This window comes from Peromyscus eremicus, chromosome 9, assembly GCF_949786415.1.
Source record: "Peromyscus eremicus chromosome 9, PerEre_H2_v1, whole genome shotgun sequence".
Lineage (NCBI taxonomy): Eukaryota > Metazoa > Chordata > Mammalia > Rodentia > Cricetidae > Peromyscus > Peromyscus eremicus.
Window position 1 is genome coordinate 24,672,604 of NC_081425.1, and position 27,988 is coordinate 24,700,591.

Consider the following 27,988-nt stretch of genomic DNA (forward strand, 5'->3'; position numbering starts at 1 on the left):
ACTGCCACATGGCTGATATCAGAAACACCCCAAACAAAATGAGTAACTGCTAAACTCACTCACCCTGTAGCTTCTGAGTAAAAAAGAAAACGGGTCTCTTGTGACATGCTTGCCTGGACCACTGTAGGTTCCCCACCAATTTCCTTTCTTGATAGGTCACAAACCTCCACATCTCCCTTTAGCTTACCTTTAAAATAGCTAACAAATATTCACCACTTTCAAGTAACTGTCTTTGTGAAAACTTCTACACTGTAGCCGAGTACTCTTAAAGAGACCGTTGCCAACAACTTCCTCTGTGACTAACTGAAGAAGACACGGCTCTAGCCCAGAGAAATCTTCCAGTTCTCCAGTATGCTGTGCTTTCTGTAAAGCCCTACACAACTAACTGGTCCTGCGTTTGTCTATTGTTTCCTTTTCCCTTCCTTTCCCTTCTTGTTTCTCCTTTAAAACAGATGAGTCTAACTCCATTTTCTGCTTTTTCTAGAGAGGCACCGTTAAGAAATTGTTCCAGCTTCCTCGTGGGCAGGGCACTTGTGAAGCAGCTGAAAGCTCTGGGTTTGATCCCTAGCACCTTAAAAATAAATAAACAATAAAAATTTAAATCAATCTTTTATTTTATGGTTTACTGAATTTTTATGTGTTTGAATGTTTTGCCTGTGTGTATGTATGTGTACCATGTTCGTGTCTGGTTCCCTCACTGGCCAGAAAACAGCATTGGATCCCCTGGAACTGTGGGTTCTGGGACTCGAACCCAGGCCATCTGTGAGAAGTATTATAACTGCCTAGGCATCTCTCCAGCCCTTCCTTTTTACTCTCAAGTTATGTATGTGTGCAAGTGTGTGCATGCCAGAGCAACTTTCAGGAGTTAGCTCTCTCTTTTCACCATGTAGCCCGTAGATGGTCCCCAGGCTTGCATGGTTAAGCATCTTTACCCACCAAATCATGTCACTGGCCCAAAATAAATATATTTTTTCTAGTAGAAGGCCACTGTAGTATTTTAGTATACACAGCATTGAACTAAAATAGAAGAACAAGTTAACAAGAGAAAGTACAAATGAAACGAAAAGAAACAGTGCTGGACAGAGAGACTAACACAGGAAGAGCTAAGAACAAGAGTAAAGTCAGTTCACGGTCAGGAGGAAATGATTTTCTTAGGAACACAAGCAGTAACACTAAAGAAATGTGTCTTGTAATCGCTCACTATTTCTTAGGGCTAGTTAATCTCTACCAGGTATTCCATGAACTACCCTGGGACTAAATAAGCACACAAGGCAGAAATACAAGAGCCAGGCCATCCTTATCTACACGACACACTTGCTAAAGACAGTGGTCACTTAAGCCTGACTTCTGTGATACAGCAACGCTCAGACACATAGTAACTGTGTAGGAAGGAAACAAGGAAATCAGATTTCCAGAGAAGGACAACTCCTATTCAACAACACAATCATGATCTTGATTCTTCTTATCAAACTTGTCAGTCACATCACATTTGGTGAAGCACAAAACTTGGCTACAAATCACTCCTATGAAAATACATATTACACTAATGCTGCACTTTAAAAAGTAAGCCTACAAAAGTAATCCGTCCATGTTCACATTTAAAACACTTTACATAGCTCTGGATGTCCTGAACCTCACCATGTAAACCAGGCTAGCCTAGAACTCAGAGATCTACCTGCCTCTGGTTCCAGAGTACTGGGATTAAAGGTGTGTGCCACCACACGACTTATATACCAACTTCTTATTTATCTTCACTTTAAATACAATAAGGCAGGTAAAATAAAATTTGCATTTGTTCTTACCTTTGTAAGATAATCCATTTTCAAATTGTCGATCATCATATTTTTTTGGGATAGCTCAATTTTCAGTAACTGAATATTATGAAGTATTTCTTTTTTTTCAATTAACTGCCTGGTAATTCTGACTTTACCCTCTCGTTCTTCTGATGAGGAAACATCATCTGTATGAATGGTTGTTTCTAAACTAATATCTTCAGATTCCAGAGAACTAGAGATGTTTACTTTTTTTGACTCCTTGGCAATTTTTCGAGACATTTTCTTATTCTGGGTCAGTCTTCTGTAGAGTAAAAAGAAATAAACTTAAATATATCAAAAAACCATTACGAGCATATAGTGCATTAATGAGATACTAAAGACTGCCTAGACCATTAGGCACTGAAAGATCTCAAATCTATGCCAGATCACTACCATGAATTACTGCTCAAATCAAATATTGAGTCACTAAATTCTTTTTTTTCCTTTTGGTTTTTCTAGACAGTGTTTCTCTGTGTAGTTTTGGTGCCTGTCCTGGATCTCGCTCTGTAGACCAGGCTGACCTCGAACTCACAGAGAGATTCGCCTGGCTCTGCCTCCCAAGTGCTGGGATCAAAGGTTTGCCCCACCGCCCGGCTTCGGTCACTAAATTCTATCATGAACTCAGCCCTTTGACCAATTTAAACATATATATGTATTTTTTGTTGTTATTGTTTGTGTTTCAAAACAGGGTTTTTCTGTAGCCCTGGCTGTCCTGGAACTCGCTTTGTAGACCAGGCTGCCTTGAACTCACAGAGATCCACCTGCCTCTGCCTCCTGAGTGCTGAGATTAAAGGCGTGCGCGAATATGGCAGTGGAACAAGAATCTTACTCGAAGGAAACAGGAAAATACAGCCGTGTAAAAGAGAAAGGATAAAGCCCATTAATACCAAGAACCTCAAACTCAAGGAGAGAATGCCTTCTGTTTTTGTCGATATAAGATTGCACAGAAGTTAGATGGGGAAGGAGCCTTTTTAAGGAGAAAGGGTGAAGAAGGGTGAAATCAAAGACAAATCCTCGCGCGGGTTACAAAGGACCAGGAACGGGCTTCTCCCACTTTGGCTAAGATTTACAAATTCTCCACTTGATGCATTTCAGCATCTTTGCACCACGCGTGAAAGAAAGGGGAACGGATTCCCGGGAGCTGTTTGAAGCGTCAGTAATGCCGCATACAAGGCTAACACCAGCCTCACCTCGGACACTTGGAGGAACCAAAGGCGTCTTCAGTCAGCAGCTCAGGCTGCAAACCCTCTACGAGTATCTCAGGCCACCAGACCGTTAGGGAGCGGTCACCAAGACAACCATCCGCCCTGGCCCTGAAGAAGTCGGAAGAAGCCGGGGCGCGCAGGTGCCCAGGCCCTCCCTCCCCGGAAGCCAGTCCGAAGCGGTGCAGGCTGGGAGTTGGAGTCCTCAGGAGAGCCCCGCCCAGCGGCGGGCGGAAACGATCTACTCTCGCCCAATCGTGACGACCTGAATCAGGGAGCTCACATTACCAGTCCGACTTGATGTTTTCTCGCGAGACGTGAGTATTTCCCGGCTCGCGACGGGGGGGAAGAAGAGGAAATGCGAGGGGCAGCTCGCTGAGGCGCCTCGGTTTCTGATCCGACGTGTTTTCCGCTGGCGTTCCGTGGCCGTCTGGGTTCCGCCCGGGTCCGGATTCTACGCCGGGAGGCAAGATGCTCAAGTCCAAGACGTTCTTAAAGAAGACCCGCGCGGGCGGCGTGGTGAAGATCGTGCGCGAGCACTACCTGCGGGATGACATCGGCTGCGGGGCCCCGGCCTGCGCGGCCTGCGACGGGGCGCACGCGGGCCCGGCCCTGGAGTCGCAGCCCCGCGACCAGGCGAGCAGCCTCTGCCCGTGGCCGCACTACCTTCTGCCGGACACCAACGTGCTGCTGCACCAGGTACGGGGCCCGGCGGGCCGCGTGGTGACGAGGGGGCGTGGCAGGCAGGGAACCGGGCGGAGGCGGGGCTTGGGGCGGAGAGGCCCCTACTGTGGCCACCCTCGCTTCCCGTTGTCCAGGCCGAGGTACTTTTCCCCCATGTTGTTTTTCTTCCCGTTTTTCGGTTCTTGGAGTCGTAGTTCTGGACACGTTCATTTGCTAACTCCTGGTGTCTCTTCTACTTTAGATTATAAGTGCCTGGAAGCCGGGGACCTGGGCTTCTGTGGCATCCAGAGTGCGACCCCCAGGCAGCTTGTAAGTGCCTACGAACAAAAACTGTGTGGGCCAGCATATTTATTTGTTCATAGCTTTAATACTGCAAACTTTTGCGGTCCGTGTACGGGTGCTCTTCTCAAGCCTACCGGGCCCAAGTGACGGTTGTCACTTTTTCTGCAGCAGAGTAACGCTTTGGCCTAACGGAGAGTCAGTGGATTAAACTGTAACAGAAGTTTAGGCTTTGACAGAAACAGTTTCTAAGAGAACATGGGAAAATTAACTTTGTGCTTTTGTTTTTAAGATTGATGTTCTGGAGGACCCTGCTATCAGGAATGTAATTGTGCTCCAGACAGTCCTGCAGGAAGTGAGAAACCGGAGTGCCCCTATATATAAACGAATCAGGGATGTGACGAATAACCAGGAGAAGCATTTCTATACGTTCACTAATGAGCACCATAAGTAAGTATCAGAAGACCGTAGAGTTCTCGGAATTTAAAGGGAAGTGCCTGGGAGTCACTGATCAAAGACGGTCTGTAGTTTGACGTGCTGTTTGGTTGTTACGTAGCTGTGTAGAAAACATTGCTAAGTGGGGCTCAAGTAAGATCACAGTGTCAGTGAGGTCACACCTTAAACTGGGAGCTACTGGCTATAATAGTACCTTTGCGTCAGAAATACTCCATTTAAGTTGTGTATATTGAGTTGAATGATAGATTCTTTGAAAATGATCTATCATTCAGGCTCCTGCGATATCATAAGGTGTGAATAACATATAGGCTTAAAAATGTGTGTGTGTGAAAAATTTTTAAAATATGAATTTATGATTAATAAGTTTTAAAGGTTCATATCTTACAGCTGATTTATTGAATTGGGTTTCTAAAAACAATTCTTCATTATAATTTAGGTTCATGACCTTTGAACTCAATGTGTGCTCTCAGAACATAAAGGGATTGCCTATAATTAAATAATTTATGATGGGTATCTATGATACTTTCTCAACCTTGAAATTATTAACATTTTGAACTGAGTAGTTTTTTCTTGTGTGAAAACTATTTTATAGGTTGTAGGTGCTTAGCATGTTTGGCCTATATAGGCCAAGTGTGTTCCAATAGCATTCCCAATTAGTCCCAAGTGTAGTAATCCAAAATGTTTCCATATCTGTCAGGTGTAGTCCTTTCTTATATCTTGAAACTAAGTATTGCTTAAACACACACACACACACACACACACACACACACACACACACACAGTAAAAGTGCCTGTGAGCTGCTTATTCATTGCACCTCCTTAAACTCCAGAAACAGATACCACTTGTTTTCTAATACCAGAAGACCAAGATTGTGTGGAACATGCTCATCAGATTGCTAACATAGGCTTAGTAGGATGTTTATTAGTTAAGTGCTTTGAGTAGGAATTAGCAATATAGGAACTGATTGGAAGACTTTAGAACACTAAGCAAATCTCATGTAGATTTTGTTACTTAAGTCCGTCACGTTAAAACCAAATTCAAATTTTATGACCATGTCTTTTATGGATAAGCTTAGGTTTATCAGATTTGTAACCAGAGGACCCCTGTGCACCAGAATAGTTATGAATGTGGCCCAACACATTTGTAGATGCACAGAATTATGTTGCAGTGTCCAAAGGCTGGACACCCCTGGAAGCATTAGTAAGTACAATTAATGGTAGGGAATAAAGTAATACTAAGAATATGGCTTTGAAGAACAGACTTAAAGAAGTATGTAAATGTATTTTCATATTTGAGAGCTGTGGCCTTATAGGTTCTACATAGTCTTTGCTATGTATTTAGTGTTGACCATGGATGATCTACATGGATCATGGATTGAGTAGCCATTGAATCACATGATCATACAGTGTGACAGTTGGTCACACTGTAGAGCTTAGCAGTTGGCTGTTAATCCATGGTTTATTGAGTAGAGTTTTATTATCTGGTTTCCAAAGTTCTATTAATCCCTCCCACCCAGGAAACTATTATTTAACACCCCAGTGTGAAGTCTGAATTCTAATTCTTTTTGTGAAATGAAACTATTTGAACCTCTATATTTTCCCATTAATAACATAAATTTTTTCTCCAGAAAATTGTTGTCTTGAGAACTTGATCTTAACAGAATTGTTTTGACCGTAGAAGTTCAAGTTAAATATGTATACCACTGACTTTTCACTTCAGTGCCTGTCAGACCACTCAAGTTTTTACACGTCCTTGTTTCTGCTGCTTACCTTGTATTTTGTGGTTTCCTCCTTTTTTACATTTAGAGAGACCTACATAGAGCAAGAACAGGGGGAGAATGCTAATGACAGAAATGATAGAGCCATCCGAGTAGCAGCAAAATGGTACAACGAACATTTGAAGAAAATGTCAGCAGAAAGTCAGCTACAAGTTATCCTTATAACAAATGACAAGAAAAATAAAGAAAAAGCTGTACAAGAGGGAATACCAGCTTTCACATGTAGGTCTGAACATAGACGCTTGTATGCATGTTTGCAACTGTATATAAAAATTAGTATCAGGCCAAATGTTCACATGACTCATTATCTCATTGTCCTGTATAATTTCTTATGATCTTTTTACATTTGAAGCAAATATTTTTCAATTTTTAATGTGCGGATCTTTTGCCTGCATGTATGTATGTGCATCACATGCATGCCCTGACTGGATGTCCGAAGTGGGTGTCCAAAGCTGTGGAACTGCAATTAGGGATGGGTATGAGCCGCCGTGTTGGTGCTGGAAACTGAAATAGGGTCCCCTGCAAGAGCAGCAGCTGACTTTCATTGCTGAGCCATCTTTCTTTCTACATTTTATTTTAAAGACTTCTTTTTACTATGTTTATTTATTTACTTTTGGTTTTTCGGGACAGGGTTTCTTTGAATAACAGCAACTCTGGCTGTCCTGTAACTCATTCTGTAGACCAGGCTGTCCTGGAACTCATGGAGATCCTTCTACCTCTGCCTCCTGAGTGCTGGGATTAAAGACATGCGCCACTACCGCCCCACGTTCTTTTTACATTTTAAATTTCTCAGCTAGTGAGCTAATAAGCAGTTGTAAATAGTGGCTGTTAATTTTTCCTCACTATTTGCAGTTGACATAGTAAAAATTCATGTATACTAGACCCATTGCTTCTTTTTAGTTATGATCACATCAACAGATTTAGTTTTTGTTTCATGTATAAAAAATGGCAGATGTACTATCAAAACAAGATCACCCATGTTCTCTCATGCCTAGATAAAATTATGGACCCTTAAATTTAAAAACATTAACTTATTTTTCAGGTGAAGAATATGTAAGGAGCCTGACTGCCAACCCTGAACTTATAGATCGTCTTGCTTGTTTGTCTGAAGAAATGGTATGTTTCAGTATGTTCTGTTTTTGAAAAAAAGAAAATATAAAAATAGCCATCTTGGACATTAGACTTATTTATAAATTAGAACATGCCAATAAGCTAGAATAGGAACAGAGTGAGGTTATAAACAACCAAACAAGAAAAGATAATTGTGATTGGCTTATTGAAATGATGTTGCTAAATAAATTGACTTGATGTAAACTAAATAGCAATAACTATGCCGTTATTAGCAGAGCTGAATGGAGTATAGTCGGAAGCTTCATGTAATTCTTGTCTCGTTGCTTGGCACATAGCTATGATAAATGTAAATGGTAGCTATTGTTTTAATTAAAAATGTTATCTTAAGGCCTCACAAATAAAAAATATGCAGTATTATTAATAAGACCCAAAGTCTTAATGACTTTCTGTACACTTAGTGACCATTCTGAAGCTGTGGAACTTCACATTGAATTTCACACTTTGACTATCAAATATATTTTTAAGTGCTTAATCTACCTCATCAAAAAGAAAAAACAGTTCACTTTTTATCCTCTTTCATGACTCAAGTGTTATTATCTGATAACAATGATAGCTGTTGTTACCAAAGTAGATGTATCTAATAGGACAAGATACATATATCCATTCTGTTTCTTTTCTTTCTTTTTTTTTTTTTAAGAGATTTTCTATTCATTTTACATATCAACCACAGATTCCCCTGTCCTCCCTACTCCCACCCCCCCAGCCTCCCCCCCCCCTCCATTTTCACCTCCTCCAAGGCAAGGTCTCCCCTGGGGAGTCAGCAGAGCCTGGTACATCAGTTGAGGCAGGTCCAAGCCCCTCCTCCCTACACCAAGGCTGCGCAAAGTGTCACCATAGGCCCTAGGTTCCGAACCATTCTGTTTCTTTAACAATTTTTCTCCCATCCTGTTTGTCTTTAACTCCTTTACAAAACTAAAAGAATGCTAGAAGATGCAAGCTGGACTGGCCTTTTGGAATAGGTTTTTTTGGAGTACCCTCTCTAATAACTAGTTACTAGTTACATGTTGATGCTTAAATGTAATTTAAATTTTAAAATCCATTTTCTCAGCTGTATTATACATATTTCAACTCTTCAGAAAATTTGTACCTAGTGTCTACCATGTTGAACATCATTGAAAAGATAGCACTTTCATTACAGCAAGTTGTTTTAGATAGCATTGCCCTGAAAATATATTCTTCTTAGTTTAAAATCAGTTGTATATTTCATAAAGTAGATTTTTAACTTGTATGATGCTCTTGAAAACAGTACATTAAATAACAGACTTTTGATTTGCTTATTTCATAGAATGAAATAGAAAGTGGAAAAATAATATTTTCAGAGCACCTTCCCTTAAGTAAGCTCCAACAAGGCATAAAATCTGGTTCATACCTTCAAGGAACATTTCGAGCTAGCAGGGAAAATTATTTAGAAGCTACAGTGTGGATTCATGGAGACAAAGATGATGAAAAAGAGGTAAGCATGTGTACTGGCTGGTTTTGTGTGTCGACATCAGCTAGAGCCATCAGAGAGGAAGGAGTCTCAGGTGAGAAAATGCCTCCATGAGATCCAGCTGTCAGGCATTTTCTCCAGTCGTGATCAGTAAAGAAGGGCACAGCCCATGGTGGATGGTGCCATTCCTTGGCAGGTGGTCCTGGGTTCTAGAAGAAGGTGGGTTGAGCAAGCCTTGAGAAGCAAACCAGTAAGCAACTTCCCTCCATGGCCTCTGTATCAGCTCCTGCCTCCAGGATCCTGCCCTGTTTGACTTCCTGTCCTGACTTCCTTTAGTGATGAACAGCAATGTTGAAGTGTAAGCCAACTAAACCTTTTCCTTCCCAACTTGCTTTTTGGTCATGGTGTTTCATCACAGCAATAGAAACCCTAACTAAGACAGTATGTAAATTTGCCTTTTAAAGTTTTTTTTTAATTTTATTTTTGTGATGTATATGTGCATGCACAATATGTGTGGAGGTCAGAAAAAAAACTTGAACAGGAGTTGGTTCTCTTTGCAAAGAGTGGGTCTTAGGTATTGAACTTAGAATCTTAGGCTTAGTGGTAAGCCTAAGATTTCTCCTGAGCCATCTTTCTGGCCCCTGTATAAATTCTTTATACACTAAAATACCTTGTGCTCATTACAGTTTTTGTATGAGAATTTAAATTTTCCTCACTTTTTATTTTTAATTAACTTGTGCATGTATGTACCTGTGCGTGGAGGTCAGAAGACAGCCACAGGTGACACCCTTAGAAGCGTGGCCTCTTTCCTGTGGATAGACTTTCTTTTGACGTAGAGCTCAGTAGTTAGGCTGGACTGACTGGCCAGTAAGTTCCAGAGATCCTCTGTCTCTACCTGCTTAGGGCTGGATGACAGGTGTGGACCACTGTGCCCATGATTTTTCTGTGGTCTGTGTGCTTATTCAGATCTGCATGCTTCTAAGACACACCTTATGACAGAGCCGCTTCTCCACCTTACCTTCTTCTCTTCCTAGTTGGTAAAAGAGTAATAAATACTAGTACAATAAAGGACCTTTTTTTTTTTTTTTTGGCTTGGCTTGGGTTTTTTGAGACAGGGTTTCTATGCTTAGCCATACTGTCCTTGAATTCACCCTGTAGACCAGGCTGGCCTCGAACTCACAGAGATCCTGCTTGCCTCCCAAGTGCTAAGATTAAAGGTGAGCACCACCATTGCTCAGCTAATAAATGACTTTTTTATGAGACTGATTATTTAAAAGTTTTCTACTAACTCACCTTTTAAGAGAATCATCATCAAATACTATAAAATGAGATATTTCTGTTTCATATATCTACTTGTAATAAATAATATATGCACAACAAAAAGGAGGCTTCACAAACACATGATAGCAGCTCTAGAGTGTTTTACTTATCAAATTTGTCTAACTTTTGACTTGCTGCATTTTCCTTAGTCTTCAACCCCAAGCCATGAAAGTAGTTGTGTTTTCATTTTTACCAGCCAAGATCTTGAGATTTAAGTAGTTTGATCTTCCCAAGTATTTAATTGCCATTGTTTATGGTGGAGTTCTAAACAAAACCCATATTTCCTGAAATTTTTTTTCCCCCTTGAAGTTTAAAAATTAAGAGTATATAAAGAATAGTACTTTATTTTAATTTTTAAAATGATTAAGATTGTGTATATATGATGTAGATATGTGAGTTGGGAGTGAACTGCCAAAGTGTGATGGAGAAATTAAGGATAACTTTCAGAAGTCAGTTCTCTCCTTCCACCATGGGTTCTGGGGACCAAATTCAGATAAACTAAGTTTGTGTAATACAATTTTACCCAATAAGCCTGACATGGCTTATTATTTTAAAATAGGAAAACCATTAAGAGAATTAGATATTATATTGCAATGGTTAGAATATTGCCCTCTATTAGATGACTTTTTCATTATTGTCATTAAATCTATTTCAACACATACCATGCCACTTACTGGTTTACACAGATACTTATACAAGGACTTAAACATCTAAACAGAGCTATTCATGAAGACATTGTGGCTGTGGAGCTTCTGCCCAAGAGTCAGTGGGTGGCACCGTCTTCTGTGGTTTTACAAGATGAAGGTCAAAATGAAGATGATGTGGAGAAAGATGAGGAGAGAGAACTCATGGTATGAGAGAATGCAAGTTTTGTTTTTCGTCCGTATTGTTGTACTGTTTAACATGCCATTGTTTTCATATTTACTGAGTGAAATCACAGTTCAGAACTTTTTTTAAAGGTTTATTCATTTTTATTTCACGTGTATGGGTATTTTGCCTGCATGGATGTCTGTACATCATGTGTGTGCACTGCCTTCAGAAGCCAGAAAAGGATGTCAGATCCCCTGGAGCTGGAATTACTGTCAGTTGTGAGCTGCCATGTGGATTTGGGGAATCAAACCCAGGTCCTTTGGAAGAGCAGCCAGTACTCTTAACTACTGAGCCGTCCGTCTCTCCAGTCTCAAGTTCTGTACTCTCAATTTTAATACAAGTTTTGCAGGCTATGTGCATAGTTGATTTCTGTTCTAAGTCCACAAACTCATATTCTTTCAGTGATATTGTACTCAAATGAGTTTAAGTATTTAGAGTTGTTTAGTATGAAAGTGGAAGTCTGTTAACATTCAGTATATGATCTGAATTAATGAAGTTTAAGTAAATAGAAATGTAAAACTTTCTGAAATTTTTTTTGCAATGTTAAAATTTTCTTAGAAAACATGCTTCTGGGTCTTTGCATTTGGACATGCTTAATTATTGCATTTCTACTAATACATTTATCAGGTAGGATGAGTTATTTCTCATTGTTATTAAGTCTATTAGAAGTGACCTATTTACCTGTTTTATGAGGATAACACACTTGTATTCAATGTAGCACGTGTAGCTCCTCTTTTCATTACTTATATTTAATTTCCTGCAGTCTTACTAGAACATTCTTGCAGAATCCAATCCTTTGGGATTGTTAGAGGTATAATTTTATAGGATCTATTTCTAGTGGTTTACATTCTTTATTTGACTCTTAATTTAGGATAAGATAGAACTGTCAAAGATGCTTTTATTTTGTAATGGATTAGATCCAACATGACATGTTCACTGTAATAACTACATAGTACTGTTGCTAGAGTTTTCCTGCCTGGCCCACAGTCAGGACAAATCTCTATCACCTGCCAGTCCCACAGCCTCAGACCCGACCAAGTAAACACAGAGACTTATATTGGTTACAAACTGTATGGCCGTGGCAGGCTTCTTGCTAACTGTTCTTACAGCTTAAATTAATCCATTTCCATTAATCTATACCCTGCCACATGGCTCATGGCTTACCGGCATCTTTACATGCTGTTTCTCATCATGGCGGCTGGCAGTGTCTCTCTCACTCAGCCTTCCACTTCCCAGCTTTATTCTCCTCCTTGTCCCGCCTACACTTCCTGCCTAGCCAATGGCCAATCAGTGTTTTATTTATTGACTAATTAGCAACACATTTGCCATACAGAACATCCCACAGCATAGTACCTAATTAGTAACTACATATATCTAATTAATCTAAACTGGTACTAAGTCTCAGTCTCATAATCCTAGAGTTGCATGTGTTTTTGTCAGTAAATCCTTATATTAAATTGAAAAACAGGAAGGTCTGACACATTTATTCAGCAGCGTGCTTCTTGACTTACCAATTATGGAGTGCTTTATTATCATGGAACAATGAGCATTGTGCAGTTGGTATGCTCATGTCTAGAACTTTGAGGCATAAAGGTTCTGAATTTCATGTCATTATTTGCTACCTGAAATGCATTAGTGTCCATGTGCATATTCTAAATTGGAAGAAAAATTACTTTATTTTACTTAGAAAAATAATGGAAGATTTTTGTTTTTGTATTTCAGCTTAAGACTGCTGTAAGTGAAAAAATGTTACGGCCTACCGGTCGAGTTGTGGGCATCATCAAAAGGAACTGGAGACCGTATTGTGGCATGCTTTCCAAGTCTGACATTAAGGAGGTGAGTGAAGTACCTGTCACCATGACTGGACACTGGTGGTCACTGTTTAGAACTCAAAGCGCTCTCTCTGCCCTGTCTCCAGACTCTGTATACAGTCGCTTTTCCCCTGCTAGGGTGTAACTCAGTGGTACAGGACTTGTCTAGCATGTTCTAGGGCTACTATGATTGATCCCCAGGATGGTAAATAATTTTTTTAATTTTCTCTAGTCAAGAAGACATCTCTTTACACCTGCTGATAAAAGAATTCCACGAGTTCGGATAGAAACCAGACAGGCTTCTGCATTAGAAGGACGGAGAATTATTGTCGCTATTGATGGTTGGCCTAGAAATTCTAGATATCCAAATGTAAGCTTAAAATATTAACTTTACCTTTATGTATTTAATTAGAGTTTGTGACAAATACTGTTGATTTTTTTTTAGTGAAAATGTACACAACTATTTCATGGTTACCTAGTAAGTAGCATAGATAAATTTTATCTAATTCTAGTGTAAGTAATGGAGTAAAAGTGGCTTTTGCTCAAATCGCCAAACAACCTTTACTGATAAACTTTATGAAAGAAACATTTGTGTCCTAAATAAATTTTAACCAAATTTTGAAGGTATTGCTTTTAAAGTAGATTTTACATTGAAAATTAACAGGAACTAAACATAGGCATTGTGGTCTAAGGACCAGGCTCTCAAAGGCAGTTGAAAAATCTTGTCATTTTCACCTCTGATTGACCGAAAATCTTTTTGCTTTCTTGTTTGTTTGCTTTCCTGTGTGTGGGCATTTTGCCTGCATGTATGTCTGTACCCCAGTGTATGCCTGTGTACAGGGAGGTCCTAGCAGGGGCTGTCAGTTAGATCTATTTGCAGTTACAGATACTGTGAGTCATCATGTGGATGCTGGCAGTCGAACCTGGGTCCTCTGCAAGAACAACAGTGTTCTTAACTGCTGAACCATCTCTCCAGGCCCAAAGGGTGTTGTTTGTTTGTATGTTTGTTTGTTTTTCCTGAAGACAGGGTTTCTCTGTGTAGCCCTGGCTGTCCTGGAACTCACTCTGTAGACCAGGCTGGCCTCGAACTCAGAGATCTGTCTGCCTCTGCCTCCCAAGTGCTGGGATTAAAGGTGTGTGCCACCATCACCAGGCCAAAGGGTTGTTTTTAATATGTTAGAGAAAGATTTAGAAATACTGAGGTGATACATAGAGTGCTGGAAGATTTAGTATAATAAAATATTAATTAGTTGCAAAGTGTGCCTTTCTGATAATACCTTTTGATTTCAGGGACACTTTGTTAAAAATTTAGGTGATGTTGGAGAGAAAGAGACAGAGACCGAAGTTTTGTTGCTTGAGCATGATGTTCCTCACCAGCCTTTCTCCCAGGCTGTCCTTAGCTTCCTGCCTAAGATGCCGTGGAGCATTACTGAGAAGGTAAGTTGAAAAGAATTCCTAGTGACTTTACGGATTCTCCGTTATCCTAGGGAGTTTGGTTTCTATGTTGTTTGTATTGGTGATTGGACATGGGGCCTTTTGTGGGTTAGTCAAGCACTCTGCCACTGGACTAAGTTCTCAGCCCTATTGTACATTTGGGTTTTTCTTTTCAGTTGGGTCTTACTAAGTTGCCCAGGCTAGCTGGGATCTTACTCTGTAACCCAAATAGACCTTGAACTTTCATTTCTCCTGCCTCAGGCTCCTGAGTACCTAGAGTTACAGGACTGAGCCACCAGACCAGAATGCAGTTAATTTCTGTGTTTTTAAATATGTAGAATCTGGGCTGGAGAGATGGTTTGGCCGTTAAGAGCACTAGCTGCTCTTCCAAAGGTCCTGAGTTCAATTCCCAACAATAACATGGTGGCTTACAACCATCCGTAATGAGATCTGGTGCCCTCTTCTGGCCTGCAGGCATACATACAGACAGAACACTGTATACCTCATAAATAAATAAATCTTTAAAAAAAATATATGTGGAGGTGGAGAGATGGCTCAGTGGTTAAGAGCACTGGCTGCTCTTCCAGAGGTCATGAGTTCAATTCCCAACAACCACATGGTTGCTCACAACCATCCATAATGAAATCTGGTGCTCTCTTATGGCCTGCCAGCATTCATGTAGGCAGAATACTGTATACATAATAAATAAATAAATCTTTAAAAAAAAAATGTAGAAACCATGGCTTCTTCACGTTTAGTTAGTTACAGTATTATTAGGTGTTTACTGCTCTTAGGTGGTGGAATCTGGGAGAATGGAGCCTAAAAATGAGGCAGACTAAACTCGAATGCAATAGGCAACTTAATTCAAAGCATCAGACAATTTATACTCTGAGGGTTAAGTAGAGTCACATAAGTAAGGTGTACAGTCACAAGGACAAGCTGAACGTGGCAAAAACATGTTTTCCCTTTGAGGTGTATAAGCAAGTAATAATAGCCAATTGTAATAAATAAAAGTAAACTCACTCCTATCCACAACACCTGGGACGGGCATGAAAGCCTAATCCAAGAACAATTCAATTCCATTCTTGGACCATGTTCGACAGTGAGGTGTTTCACAAATCATTTGCTTTTTTCACTGAAAGATGATATCTTCCAGGTTGTAGAACTGGTAGCATATGTCAAGTTTCTCCATAACATGGAAAGCTGACTTATTTTTATGGGGATATTTGTTTCCTAAGAGCTATGTTGCTGTTGTGTTGCTCAAGTTATTTTTTTCTTTTTAACATGGTATTTCTAGGACATGAAAAACCGAGAAGACCTGAGACATCTGTGTGTTTGCAGTGTAGACCCTCCGGGATGTACTGATATAGATGATGCCCTGCATTGTAGAGAACTCAGTAATGGAAATTTGGAGGTACCTATATTGTCCCAATACTCTTAGCTAGATGTGATTCAGTTCTAGAGTTCATTGTTTTCTTTTATCCAGGCCAGAATATAAAATTATAGCTACAAAAGCTAATGGGAATATGTCAGAGGTTGAATTATTAGCTGTGACTGAGTCCATTTTCAGCTTAGCTACGTTTTTTTTCTCATCTAAATTCCATGGTATGTCTGTGTTAGTAACAATGCAGATTGACATCCTTTTATTTTAATCTTTTTAAGGTTGGTGTTCATATTGCTGATGTTAGCCATTTTATCAGGCCAGGAAATGCACTGGATCAGGAATCAGCCAGAAGAGGAACAACTGTTTATCTTTGTGAAAAGGTAAATGTATTAAATTTAAAATCTTTTACTGATCATAGCACTTTGGCATTTTGTTTTGATGGGCTTAGGGTCTTGATGTGTAGGCCATAACTAGCCTCAAACTCTTTATTATCCTATCTCATCTTTTTGAAGGCTGAGCCAGGAACTTTTGGTTTAATGAGCAATTACAGTTTGAAGTAAATACATGATATATTTAGCTACAGGAAATACATGGGTGAAGATGTCCTAAATCAGAAGAAAATAATGCCTTTTATGGCCTGGCACAGTGGCTCAGTTGGTAAAGTAACTACCACACAAGCATGAGGTCCTGAGTTCAGCTTCCTAGAGCCAAACAGAAACTACCACATCTGAGACCCTAACATTGGTGGGTGGAAACAAGCGAATCCCTGACGATCATTGACCAGCCAGCTTAGCCAAATCAGTGAAGTCCAGGTTCAGTGAGAGACCCTGCCTCAAAAAATACAGCGGAGTGTGATCAAAGAAAATGCCTAATTTCAACATCTGGCCTCTACATACATGAACTTGTAACATACACCATACTCAAACACAAAACAAAAATTATAATTAGGTTTGTTTTGATATCCAGTGATCCAAATAACATTTAAATTAACTGATAGACATTATGTAGCATTGATTCTTTATGATTTTGGGTGGTGGTGGTGGACTGAGGAGTTAAAAGGACTGACTGCTCTTCCAGAGGACCTGGAATCAATTCCACATGATGTCTTAGAGCAGTCTATACCTCCATTTCCAGAGGATCCAGTGTCCTTTTCTAGTCTCTTTAGGCACCAGGCATGCACGTGTTGCACAGACATGCAAGCAAAACTTGCATACACAAAAAATTAAAAATCCTTTCAAGTATGGTTTTCATAGACTTACATAGACCAGATGATGAGATGGGGAGAAGGGGGAAGTTAATTTGTTGTAGATCGTGCTCCAAGTAGACCATAAGGCTTTTCCTCAGTTTATTTTTTCTCTCATCTCTAAGTATACTTAAAGTATCATGTAGTTGAGTTTAGCAGTGGAAAAACTCTCAGTTGGTAAGGGCTTGTAAGTTACCAGGTACCAACTACAAAGACCAGAAATTTCAGATTTCGAGAGGACAGGAAGGTGCTTCATGTAGAGGACTGAAACCTCAATCCACTGGCATGAATGCCACCCTTACTGCCTTCTGTAACAGTCTTGTGTCTTCCTACAGACTTTGTCATGTTGTTAGTTCTCTAGTCAAAGGGACAAGAATATAACACCCTTTCCTGCTCACTTGATGCTATTTGCAGATGGAAATTAAGACATATTGAATATGATTGAGTAATCTAAGATCTGTTGCCATCTTTTTCAGAGGATTGACATGGTTCCAGAGTTGCTTAGCTCTAACTTATGTTCCTTAAGATCCAACGTTGACAGGTATTTCTGTACTTTTTTTGATATGAGTATCTTGTTAACTGTAGTAATTGATTCCCATAAACAAATACCGTCTCTTTTTCCCTGAAGGTTGGCATTTTCCTGTATTTGGGAAATGAATCATAATGCTGAAATCTTAAAAACAAGATTTACCAAAAGTGTAATTAATTCAAAGGTTAGTGTTATGATTCATATCTAACATTTTAAATTTTTGGTGCTTTTAACAATTTCTTAGGTACTTTTTAAAAAGTTAGGTTCAGTGTTGTAGCAGTCCCTAGTTTGTTTCAGAAGTTAAACTTTATTTAATTGATGTTATTAAGAAATTATGTAGTAATTGTCCTGTATTCAGGAACTTAGAACTGACATACCTCAACTAAAGGGCTTTATGTTCTAACTCAGTAACTCTAGTAATTGAGGCTGTTCCTACTTAAAAATAGTAGTGTTTGAAAAACTACCATGTGCATCCTGGCTACCATAAATTATAGTTAGATTCCAGTAAGACTAACCTGAGATTATGTTCAAACAATGTAGCCAGATTTTTCTTATTTTTGTACCTCTCCCCATATTCTCTTACATTCATTCTTATTTTGTGCTTAATAGTCCTCCAAAGTATGCTGGATTCTTTTTCTTGTAATGATGTTTTCAGAAAGTTAGCCAATTTTTTTCTTCTTAGTCAGCACCACTGTGTTCTGATGACTAGTAGAAGGAATTGTTAACAAGCAAATAGTGATGTGGGAATGATTTCAACTTTTAAATATAGTCCTCTGAGATATAGTTTTAACAAAATTTTGTGAATTGAAATTAATGAACATATAAAACATTTTTCTAATACTGGGCTGTGGTGGTGTACACCTTTAATCCCAGCATTTGGGAGGCAGAGGCAGGCGGATCTCTGTGAGTTCAAGGCCAGCCTGGTCTACAGAGTGAGATCCAGGAGAGGCTCCAAAGCCACACAGAGAAACCCTGTCTTAAAAAAACACCACCCCCCAAAAAAATATGTTACTCCCTTATGCTGTTTTGGAATTTTAATTATAAAGCTACTTTTATCTTTTAATCTGAAAAAATACTAGTTTTTCCATCTAGATAGAAGCAGAAGCAGCGATTTCCATATTTGGAGTATCTGTTACTAGAGATTGCTTTAAATTTACCATTTTCACCCCATTTTCTGGTCTGGTTTTTTTTTTTTTTGGCTAGTGTCTCCTATAAAATACTTCTAGACTCTTATTTGCCAGTGAAAAGGGAAGTAATGACCTTTGCAAAGTTTTTCAGAGAATAGGCAGAATCTGCTTTATGATTTATTCAAATATTTCCTAAAAATACACCAAAAGGAAAGTATTAAGGAATATTCTAGTATTACCTAAAAATATACTAAAAATGAAAGTATCAAGGAAACTGCCATTTTCCTTTATTTTAATGTAAATTTGCTTATGTTACATAATGAATGCCTCAGTTAAACCAGAAATCCTAGTATAAAGTTAAGAATCTCTGTAGATTTCTCATTACTTATTTTAGGCTTCTTGAAAGCGTAGAATATGAGATAAAATAAAAGATGAGACCCTGTCTCGGCCGAGGAAGAGGAAGGACTAGCATCTCTGACCACCATACGTGCATGGTGGCCTGTGTGGTCCAGTACTAACACATGGATACACACATTCACAGTATGGTTCATATAGTAAATACGCTTTTATCAGTTGTGAGAATTATGTTAACCTAAGGTTTCTTTCTTAGGCTTCTCTTACGTATGCTGAAGCACAGATGAGAATTGATTCAGCAGCTATGAACGATGATATCACCACTAGTCTCCGTGGATTAAATAAACTAGCTAAAATTCTAAAAAAAGGAAGGATTGAAAAGGGGTATGTTCTTAAAAAAAATCTACTAAGACAGGCCTTAGTTTATGATTATGATTAATATCAGTTATGATATGAGATAACATTTGGCTTCTTTAGAGGATTTTGTTAGAATGGTGATTACTTAGCCGGTAGACTATATTTAATAGACTATATCATGGCATTTGCCTAACCATAACAGGTATAAGAGAGTGTCAGCTCAAACTTGTTAGAAAAGAAAGCAGTTAAAAGTAGCTTCAATTTTGAAAGACTGCTGTAAGGGAACCAAGTACAAGAGCCTTTCAGAGGTTGGTCCCTGGGCTCTCCCTACATCTTGAAGAGTGCCAATTATGAAAAGTGTTTTTGCTGGTGATGCAAACGCTGCCTCTGGTGTAGTCATGCCGAGTGCCTAACTTAAGTTCCTGAATGCAAGTGAGCATCCTTCTATACTCCTTGCAACCACAGATAATTATGCTCTGCAGCCAGCTGTGGCCAGTGACTACCATATTTGAATAATTAAATATGAAATTTAAAACTCTTTACAGATTAGGTATGTACATGAAAACAGAATTATTAAATTTGAGTAAAGCTGCTCAAGCTTTTCACTTAAGTATAAGGTTAATATTAATTTGGTTTTATTGTTGTTTTTTTTTTAACTTCCCCATGATTGTCCAAGATTGCCCAATCTCATTAAAATTACTTCCAGGCCATGCATAGTAGCACACGCCTTTAATCCCTGCACTCAGGAGGTAGAGGCAGGTGGATCTATGACTTCTATCCAGGTCAGCCTGGTCTAAATAGCAAGTCTGAATCTATCCAAAGCTAAAGTTAGGACCCTGTCTCAAAAAACTGAAGGAAAAAAACCCAGAAAAAGAAAACAAGAAACAAACTTTGAGATTGATTTGGAACTTGGTGAAAGTAGCATCATATCTGAAAACACTTTAGATTTCTCCATGTATCCTTGTGAAATCTGCGAAGGAGAACTAGTCCCCTCATTAAGAACCACACATAAAAAGCCTTAGCATAGTATATTCTGAGACCACAGCAACCTAATATGACTAGCTATCAGTCTTTATGAGTGGGAGTAATTTTATCAGTCTCCACTCAGTTGCCTATACATCTTCTCTGATTCACCTACCTATGGAAGAGCTGGCCTTGTCCTCTCCATCATTGCCCATCACAATATATTGTTTCCCATGGAAAATGAAATACCAGTTGGCTTGTTCTTTTAGCCACTTAAAAAAAGCAGTTGCAAGTTTATGTAGCTTAGTAAAAATGTAGGAGTTAGGCTTTATATGACAATAGAACATCAAACTTAGTAGATGGTCATAAAAAGAAAAATGCTTATGTACTTGGTATACTCATTTTCTGTTTTAAAGGGATTGCTTGTAAAATGTTTTCTCTGTCCTTGGCTCATCTGACTAATTTCTCTCATTTTCACTCAGGGCTTTGACTCTGTCTTCTCCAGAAGTTCGATTCCACATGGACAGTGAAACTCACGATCCAATAGATCTACAGACCAAGGAGCTGAGGCATGTGGTTTTTTTAAATTGATATTAAATATTAATTTTAAGTGTAATATCTAGTGTAGATACTAATCACTACAGCATTTATATCCCAAACAATTATTACATTTAGGATAGCTGTGAAGTTTCTTGGCTTAGTAAATGTGATCTTACTATTTTAACTTTTTTTTTTTTTTTTTTTTGGTTTTTCGAGACAGGGTTTCTCTGTGTAGCTTTGCGCCTTTCCTGGGACTCACTTGGTAGCCCAGGCTGGCCTCGAACTCACAGAGATCCGCCTGGCTCTGCCTCCCGAGTGCTGGGATTAAAGGCGTGCGCCACCACCGCCCGGCTTATTTTAACTTTTTTATACAAAACTGAGATAAGGTAGTAGAGAAATCTCAAATTTACCTTGGTTTGATTTAATGTATGTTAGAACTTGAGTAGTAATAGTTACAGAGAAATAAAAAGATTGCACAGATTAATTTCTTAAGTACTTAGTACAGCATACAGAGGTCGAGTTACCACAGGCTTTGCATGGAAAGATTGCTGCCTTTTGAGAGGACCCAAGGTGGATTCCCAGCACCCACATCTGATGGCTTACTTCACCCTGTAGCTCCAGCTCCAGGGTGATTCAGTGCCTCTGGCCTACAGTCTTGTACACACACACACACACACACACGCACACACACACACACACACACACACACACACACACACACACTGCAACATTGCACATAATTGAAAAATTAGTAAGTCTTTACTAAAAAAGTAGTTTTCAAGCTAATGTCTTTTGGTTTTTCGAGACAGGGTTTCTCTGTGTAGCTTTGCGCCTTTTCCTGGAACTCACTTTGGTAGCCCAGGCTGGCCTCGAACTCACAGAGATCCGCCTGGCTCTGCCTCCCGAGTGCTGGGATTAAAGGCGTGCGCCACCACCGCCCGGCCATTGAAGCTAATATCTTAACCTTGGATCTTACTGTTTATACAACTTAAAGAAGTTGTAACAGTCATTTGACTTCCCCATATGGAGGGGTTCCTAATACTTTAAAAGTTAATGTACTTCAGAAATGTTGTTAAGAAATAGATTAATAACTGAAACATGATTGAAAATTAACAATCTGTGTTCAGTGATTCCAGAGAAAGAAAACGGTAGATACAGCATGCAGATCGTTTATTAAACTAGCTTAGAACTTAGAAGGAGTAACTGGAGAATGAAAGGTGGGTCAGATTGTTATAAGAATCGAGAAGTCAAACTGAATTCAAGTTTCGACACTGGTGATAAAAATGACCTCTGTGAAGAAAATAATGTTACACATCTGTCAGCTAGAAATCAGATGTGTCTGCTGTGTGTGTTACTGTGTATGGAGTTATAGAAATCAGATGTGTTTGCTGTGTGTTACTGTGAGTGGAGTTATAAAAATGAGATGTGTCTGCTGTGTGTGTTACTGTGTGTGTGGAGTTATGGAAATCAGATGGGTGTGTTGTGTGTGTTACTGTATGTATGGAGTTATAGAAATCAGATGTGTCTATTGTGTGTGTTACTGTGTGTGGAGTTATAGAAATCAGATGTGTCTATTGTGTGTGTTACTGTGTGTGTGGAGTTATAGAAATCAGATGTGTCTGCTGTGTGTGTTACTGTGTGTGTGGAGTTACAGAAATCAGATGTGTCTGTTGTGTGTGTTACTGTGTGTGGAGTTATAGAAATCAGATGTGTCTGCGGTGTGTGTTACTGTGTGTGTGGAGTTATATAAATCAGATGTGTCTGTGGTGTGTGTTACTGTGTGTGTGGAGTTATAGAAATCAGATGTGTCTGTGGTGTGTGTTACTGTGTGTATGGAGTTATAGAAATCAGATGTGTCTGTGGTGTGTGTTACTGTGTGTATGGAGTTATAGAAATCAGATGTGTCTGTTGTGTGTGTTACTGTGTGTATGGAGTTATAGAAATCAGATGTGTCTGTTGTGTGTGTTACTGTGTATGTGGAATTATAGCAGAAAGTGTCACCTGAGAAAAGCACCCAGATTGGCTGTTGAAAATATATTAGTGATTTGTTGGAAAAAATTTGGGGAGTTTAGATAATATTGTGTGACCTAGCTTTTAATTCTCCCAGTAAAGTTTATTTTCATAGCTGTTTTTGTAAGAGGAGGTAAAGATGTTGGTTTATATTTATGTTAAAGTTAGGGAAGCTTCCTTCCCACCCCCCCTCAATAGAGTTTGAAATGATTCTAGCATACTAGATTTACCCAGGAGAGACATGGGTAAGACCATTAATATAGCAGCTATGGTATTAAAAATAGGTATGTGCCACATACAGGGGAAATATTTTACATGGGAAATATTTCCATGATCACTAGAAAAGTAACTTGTGAATAAATGTGATGACAGTTGTCTCGGCTTCTCTTATTTACTAATGCTTTTCTAACTGGCAGAGAAACAAATTCCATGGTGGAAGAATTTATGTTACTTGCAAATATTTCTGTTGCAAAAAAGATTCATGAAGAATTTTCTGAACATGCTCTGCTTCGAAAACATCCAGCTCCACCTCCCTCCAATTATGAGATTCTTGTTAAGGCAGCTAAGTCCAAGGTAAAGTCTTAAAGATCGAAAAGTCACATGTATGTAATCTATCCATTACACTGAAAAATTAATATTCATGTTTTCATCAAGTTTAGTTGAGGGCTGGAGAGATGGCTCAGAGGTTAAAGCACTGGCTGCTCTTCTGGAGGTCCAGAGTTCAATTCCCAGCAACTACATGGTGGCTCACAACCATCTGTAATGAGATCTGGTGCCCTCTTCTGGTGTCCAGGCATACATGCAGGCAGAACACTATACATAATAAATCTTTTAAAAGGAAGTTTAGTTGATGTAAAGTATACCAGTAGTTCTTTTTAATATTAAAATAATGTGATTTGAGATATGGACACATCTCTTCCTACGTATACATTGACACCAGCTACATACTAAAGTCCTTTATGTCTGATAAGGAGCACCTAGTCCTAAAGCCAAATGATTTAAACAAGTTATTTACAGTATCCTAGACATAGTATGCTCTTCCATCTCTCTTATACATGGTGTACAGGCTAGTTTTTTTGTCAACTTGACACAGCTAGAATCATTTGAGGTGAAGGAACCTCAGTTGAGAAAATGCCTCCATAAATAAGATCTCCTGTTGACAAGCCTTTGGGGCATTTTCTTGATTGATGGTTCTTCTCAGCCCATTGTTAATGTGCTATTCCTAGGCAGGTATAAGAAAACAGGCTGAGCAAGCCTTGGGGAGCAGCCAGGAAGCAGTGTCCTTCCATGGCTTCTACTTAAGTTCCTGCTTCCAGGTTCTTGTCTTGGGCTTCTGACCTGACATCCCTGGATGATAGACTGTGATATGGAACTGTAAGCTTAAGTAAACCCTTTCCTCCCCAGGTTGTATTTGGTCATGGTATTTTATTATAGTTAGAGAAACTCTTAAGACACATAGCTTCTATGAAATGCATAGCTTTTAGAGATTTACAAGTAATTTGTTTTTTCTTTAGTTCACCCCAGTTCAGCTCTCTTTGTATCATATCCACATAAAAGGAGGCTATTTATGACTTACATGGAAAGGGGGATGTTACTTCAGCCCTTTATGCTCCTTTGTCTGGCTACTATGCTTTTCTTTCATCATCCTTAGGCTTGGCGTGACTCTAGCTTGCTTTGGTTTTCTTTGGATCACGTATAGGCTCTTTTTTTTCCTATTGCAAGCACATAAGGAATTGCACTATTGGAATAGTATGGTAGGAGTTTCCGATTTTATAGTTCACTTACCCTGATCCTCATTCATCGGAACTGGCCTAACTTCCCAGTCCCAAGGATTACTGCATGTTGGGGATTTTCTGAGCTTGTCTTATTTCTTACCAAGATATGGCAGAGGAAGGATGATTCAGTTTGTCTTGTTAAGGTAGAATTCAGGAGCTGAGTTGGATGCACCATAACATCGTTCTTACTGAACTTTGATTGACCAGCTTGCTCCTGGCCTTTACTTCTACTTTTGGTGGAAGGAAAGAATCTGCAGAGGAGCCAGACATACTGAAAAGTGTCCGTATCGTCTTTATTTTCTCTACCCCCTCAGAGATTAGCAAGCTTAAACTGGACTGAGAAAGAAATGGCACTACTGCCACCACGGGCCTTCTCTTCCTTGGAACTTCAGGATTCTTGATACTTTAGGACTTTCAAATGAAGTCAAGAATTTTCAAGCTTTAGTACTGCACAAAACAACCATTACTTAAAGTTATTTTCAGTGCCTCTAGTTAATAGATAAAATATATGAACTCTTACTATCTGTAACAAACAAACATGTTTATTTAATGTATTTATATTTTAAAGAGAGGATACTAATTCTAGATGTTAGCATGCCTTTAATCCCAGTGTTTGGGAGGTAGAGACAGGCTAATCTCTGAGGGTTCCAGACCATCCACAGCTATACTGTGTGACCCCTATTTCAAAGAGAGGCAGAGGGATTGGGAGAAGGGCAAAGAGAGGCAGGAAGGATACTACTACTAATTTTGAAATGTTTCATTTCATGCTGCTCTTCCTTTTTTTGACAGAATTTGGAAATTAAGACTGACACAGCTAAGTCTTTGGCTGATTCTTTGGACCGGGCTGAATCCCCTGATTTCCCATACCTGAACACTCTTCTAAGGATATTGGCCACTCGCTGTATGATGCAAGCTGTCTACTTCTGTTCTGGGATGGACAATGACTTTCATCACTATGGCTTAGCCTCCCCAATATACACACATTTCACTTCTCCCATCAGAAGGTATTGTTTTTTTCCAGACAAAAGTAAAAGGACATAGAAAATGGTTAACTTTTCATTTAAAAAATGTAAAACTAATTTGCCATCATTCTTATTTTACCTACATGTAGATATGCAGACATAATTGTTCATCGGCTGTTGGCTGTGGCTATTGGGGCTGATAGTACTTATCCAGAGCTGACAGATAAACACAAGCTTTCAGATATATGTAAAAATCTCAATTTCCGGCATAAAATGGCTCAATATGCTCAGCGTGCATCAGTAGCTTTTCATACCCAGGTATTTGCCTTTTGTCTGTAGTGCTAGGAGTGGGAAATTTTGTTCATTTAGTATTTTCAAAATTATTTTTGTAAATTTCAAAATAAGACTTCTAACAAGATTGTATGTATTTTACAGTTGTTTTTCAAAAGCAAAGGAATAGTAAGTGAAGAAGCCTATATTCTCTTTGTAAGAAAGAATGCAATTGTGGTGTTAATTCCAAAGTATGGCTTAGAAGGTACGGTTTTTTTTGAAGAAAAAGATAAACCAAAGCCACAGCTTACTTATGATGATGAGGTATAGTATTGCTGATCCTTGTTTTCTTGGGGAAGAGGGGCATATTTTCTCTGACAGTTTCCAAACTATAGATATAAATTGTTAAGAATTTCCTGTATTTATGTAGGCAGAGTTTCTCTATGTCTTGGCAGCTGCTCCCAAATAACCACTCAGATACTTACTAATTATAAATGCTTGGTTGATAGCTGAGGCTTGTTATGAACAAGCTCTTACAACTTAAAGTAACCCGTATTTCTTATCTAAGTTCTACTATGTGGCTCATGGCTTGTTACCTCATTTTCTACATGTCCTGTTTCTCCTGCCTCTTTGTGATTCCTCTGACTCTGCCCTTCTTCCCAGTGTCCTTAGTCTGGTTTTCCCACCTAACCTTATCCTGGCCAGCTGTTGGTCAGTCAGCTTCTTTATTAAACCAATCACAGCATAATTTACACAGTGTACAGAAAGATTATTCCACAGCATATTTGTATCCTAAATCTCAAAATACATGCCAGAAAATCCACATCTCATCAACTAAACTTTTCTTCAGAGAATACTTAAATGGTGTGCTGTGTTCCTTTACTATAGACAGCTAAGTCACTAAGATGAATGATGTATATCAGGACTACCTTAGTAACAAGATGAAGTGTGCACATAAATAGACTGTATTTGAGACTATTAGGTTGATGTGGGTTTTTTTCTGTATTCAATACCTGGATGCTTACTGATATTGTGGGGTTTTTAATTCTTTGAAAATTTCATATGTGAGTAAAATAGATCTTGATCTATTTACCCTCTCACTTCTCCCTCCAATTACCTCTAGAACCCATCACATCTCCCTCCCAACTTCACGTCCTCCTTAACTGGGGAGTGCTTAAACTTTTAAATTGCCGTGGAAGGTAAACTAGAAGTAGAATTGAGATTCAAGTCTAAGAAGTAATGTCAATAAATTTTTTTTTTTTCAAGATACCTTCACTCAGAATAGAAGGTACAGTGTTCCAGGTGTTTGATAAAGTTAAAGTGAAAATCACATTAGATTCATCAAATCTTCAACATCAAAAAATCCGCATGGCCCTTGTAGAACCACAGGTAAGACCAAACTTAACTGAATGGTGTAGAAAAGTTAACATCTAGTTGGTAAGGTCTTAGGTATTCTAAGTATTGGCATTGGATTCCAGGCATCAGGGTCTTCTTGCCCATTTCTTTACTCCTATATTATAATATACAAGTTAATACTCCTGTTTTATAAGATATAAGTTAATACTCTTGTTTTATAATATACAAGTTAATACTCCTGTTGTATAATATATAAGTTAAGTGTAGATGCTTCATGCAAGATCCTGGTTTTGAACCTTTTGGCTTTGGATGCTTGCTGTCTGCTGCAACATAAAGCCACTAGGGTCAATTGGACAGGAGAAAGAGTTGTTACATTATAAACACTTGTCAAAGTTGAAGCTTCTCAGTTTTCTTGCTATGTAGACAAGGCTAGCCTTGAATTTGAAGTGATCTTCCCAAGTGCTGAGATTGCAGGTGTGCAGGTCCGTACCCTCTGAAAAGCCTCTCACTTAGCCCACTGGTTCCTCCTCAACCACGGTTACTTCGTGTGCATAGCTGTGTGCAGTGCAGCCTTCCATCCCTCCACTGGAAAACCTGATTCAAGTGGAAAGTCCTAGTGGTAAAGGGGGAAGGTGAGGTAAAAATTGCTTCTCTGATGCTTCTAATCCCTTTATTTTTCCCGTTTACACTGTTTTAGATACCAGGAATAAATACTCCTCCTGATGTTTCAGACACGGATCTCGGTGGGCCAGAGGGGAAGAAGAGGAAACTTGAGAAGTAGCTACATGCAACAGAAAACATCGAAGACGGATTGCCTTCCACAACAAAGTGGAAAGCACACGTACAAGCTCGTGTGCATGCTAGTTACTTTTAAGTACATTTCAATAATTTTAAGAAATTTGCATTTTTA

At 39.0% G+C, this 27,988-nt stretch overlaps 2 protein-coding genes across 3 annotated transcripts in view; one reads left to right on the forward strand and one right to left on the reverse strand.

Annotated features, from left to right (window-relative positions):
- The window catches only part of Pibf1 (progesterone immunomodulatory binding factor 1), a 182,651-nt gene extending 180,579 nt beyond the window's left edge, over nucleotides 1–2,072 (reverse strand). Inside the window, exon 1 of the mRNA XM_059273267.1 lies at nucleotides 1,803–2,072. Coding sequence (XP_059129250.1) covers nucleotides 1,803–2,054 — 252 coding nt within the window. The 5' untranslated portion in view covers nucleotides 2,055–2,072. The remainder of the gene's footprint in view (nucleotides 1–1,802) is intronic.
- A 1,287-nt stretch (nucleotides 2,073–3,359) lies between these two features.
- Dis3 (DIS3 homolog, exosome endoribonuclease and 3'-5' exoribonuclease) lies at nucleotides 3,360–27,988 on the forward strand. Of its 2 annotated transcripts, XM_059273269.1 has the most exons (22): nucleotides 3,804–3,840; nucleotides 3,942–4,009; nucleotides 4,272–4,429; nucleotides 6,242–6,435; nucleotides 7,256–7,329; nucleotides 8,630–8,797; nucleotides 10,780–10,944; nucleotides 12,686–12,799; nucleotides 13,007–13,144; nucleotides 14,065–14,211; nucleotides 15,506–15,622; nucleotides 15,871–15,972; nucleotides 17,312–17,376; nucleotides 17,464–17,548; nucleotides 19,102–19,229; nucleotides 20,648–20,734; nucleotides 23,132–23,288; nucleotides 25,280–25,494; nucleotides 25,602–25,770; nucleotides 25,888–26,046; nucleotides 26,989–27,111; nucleotides 27,776–27,988. In XM_059273269.1, the coding sequence occupies exons 4-22, from the start codon at nucleotides 6,342–6,344 to the stop codon at nucleotides 27,857–27,859; spliced, it is 2,391 nt and encodes a 796-aa protein (XP_059129252.1). In that variant the 5' UTR covers nucleotides 3,804–3,840; nucleotides 3,942–4,009; nucleotides 4,272–4,429; nucleotides 6,242–6,341; the 3' UTR covers nucleotides 27,860–27,988. The 2 variants fall into 2 exon arrangements, with proteins under 2 accessions (XP_059129251.1, XP_059129252.1); XM_059273268.1 differs by lacking the exons at nucleotides 3,804–3,840; nucleotides 3,942–4,009 and adding an exon at nucleotides 3,360–3,715.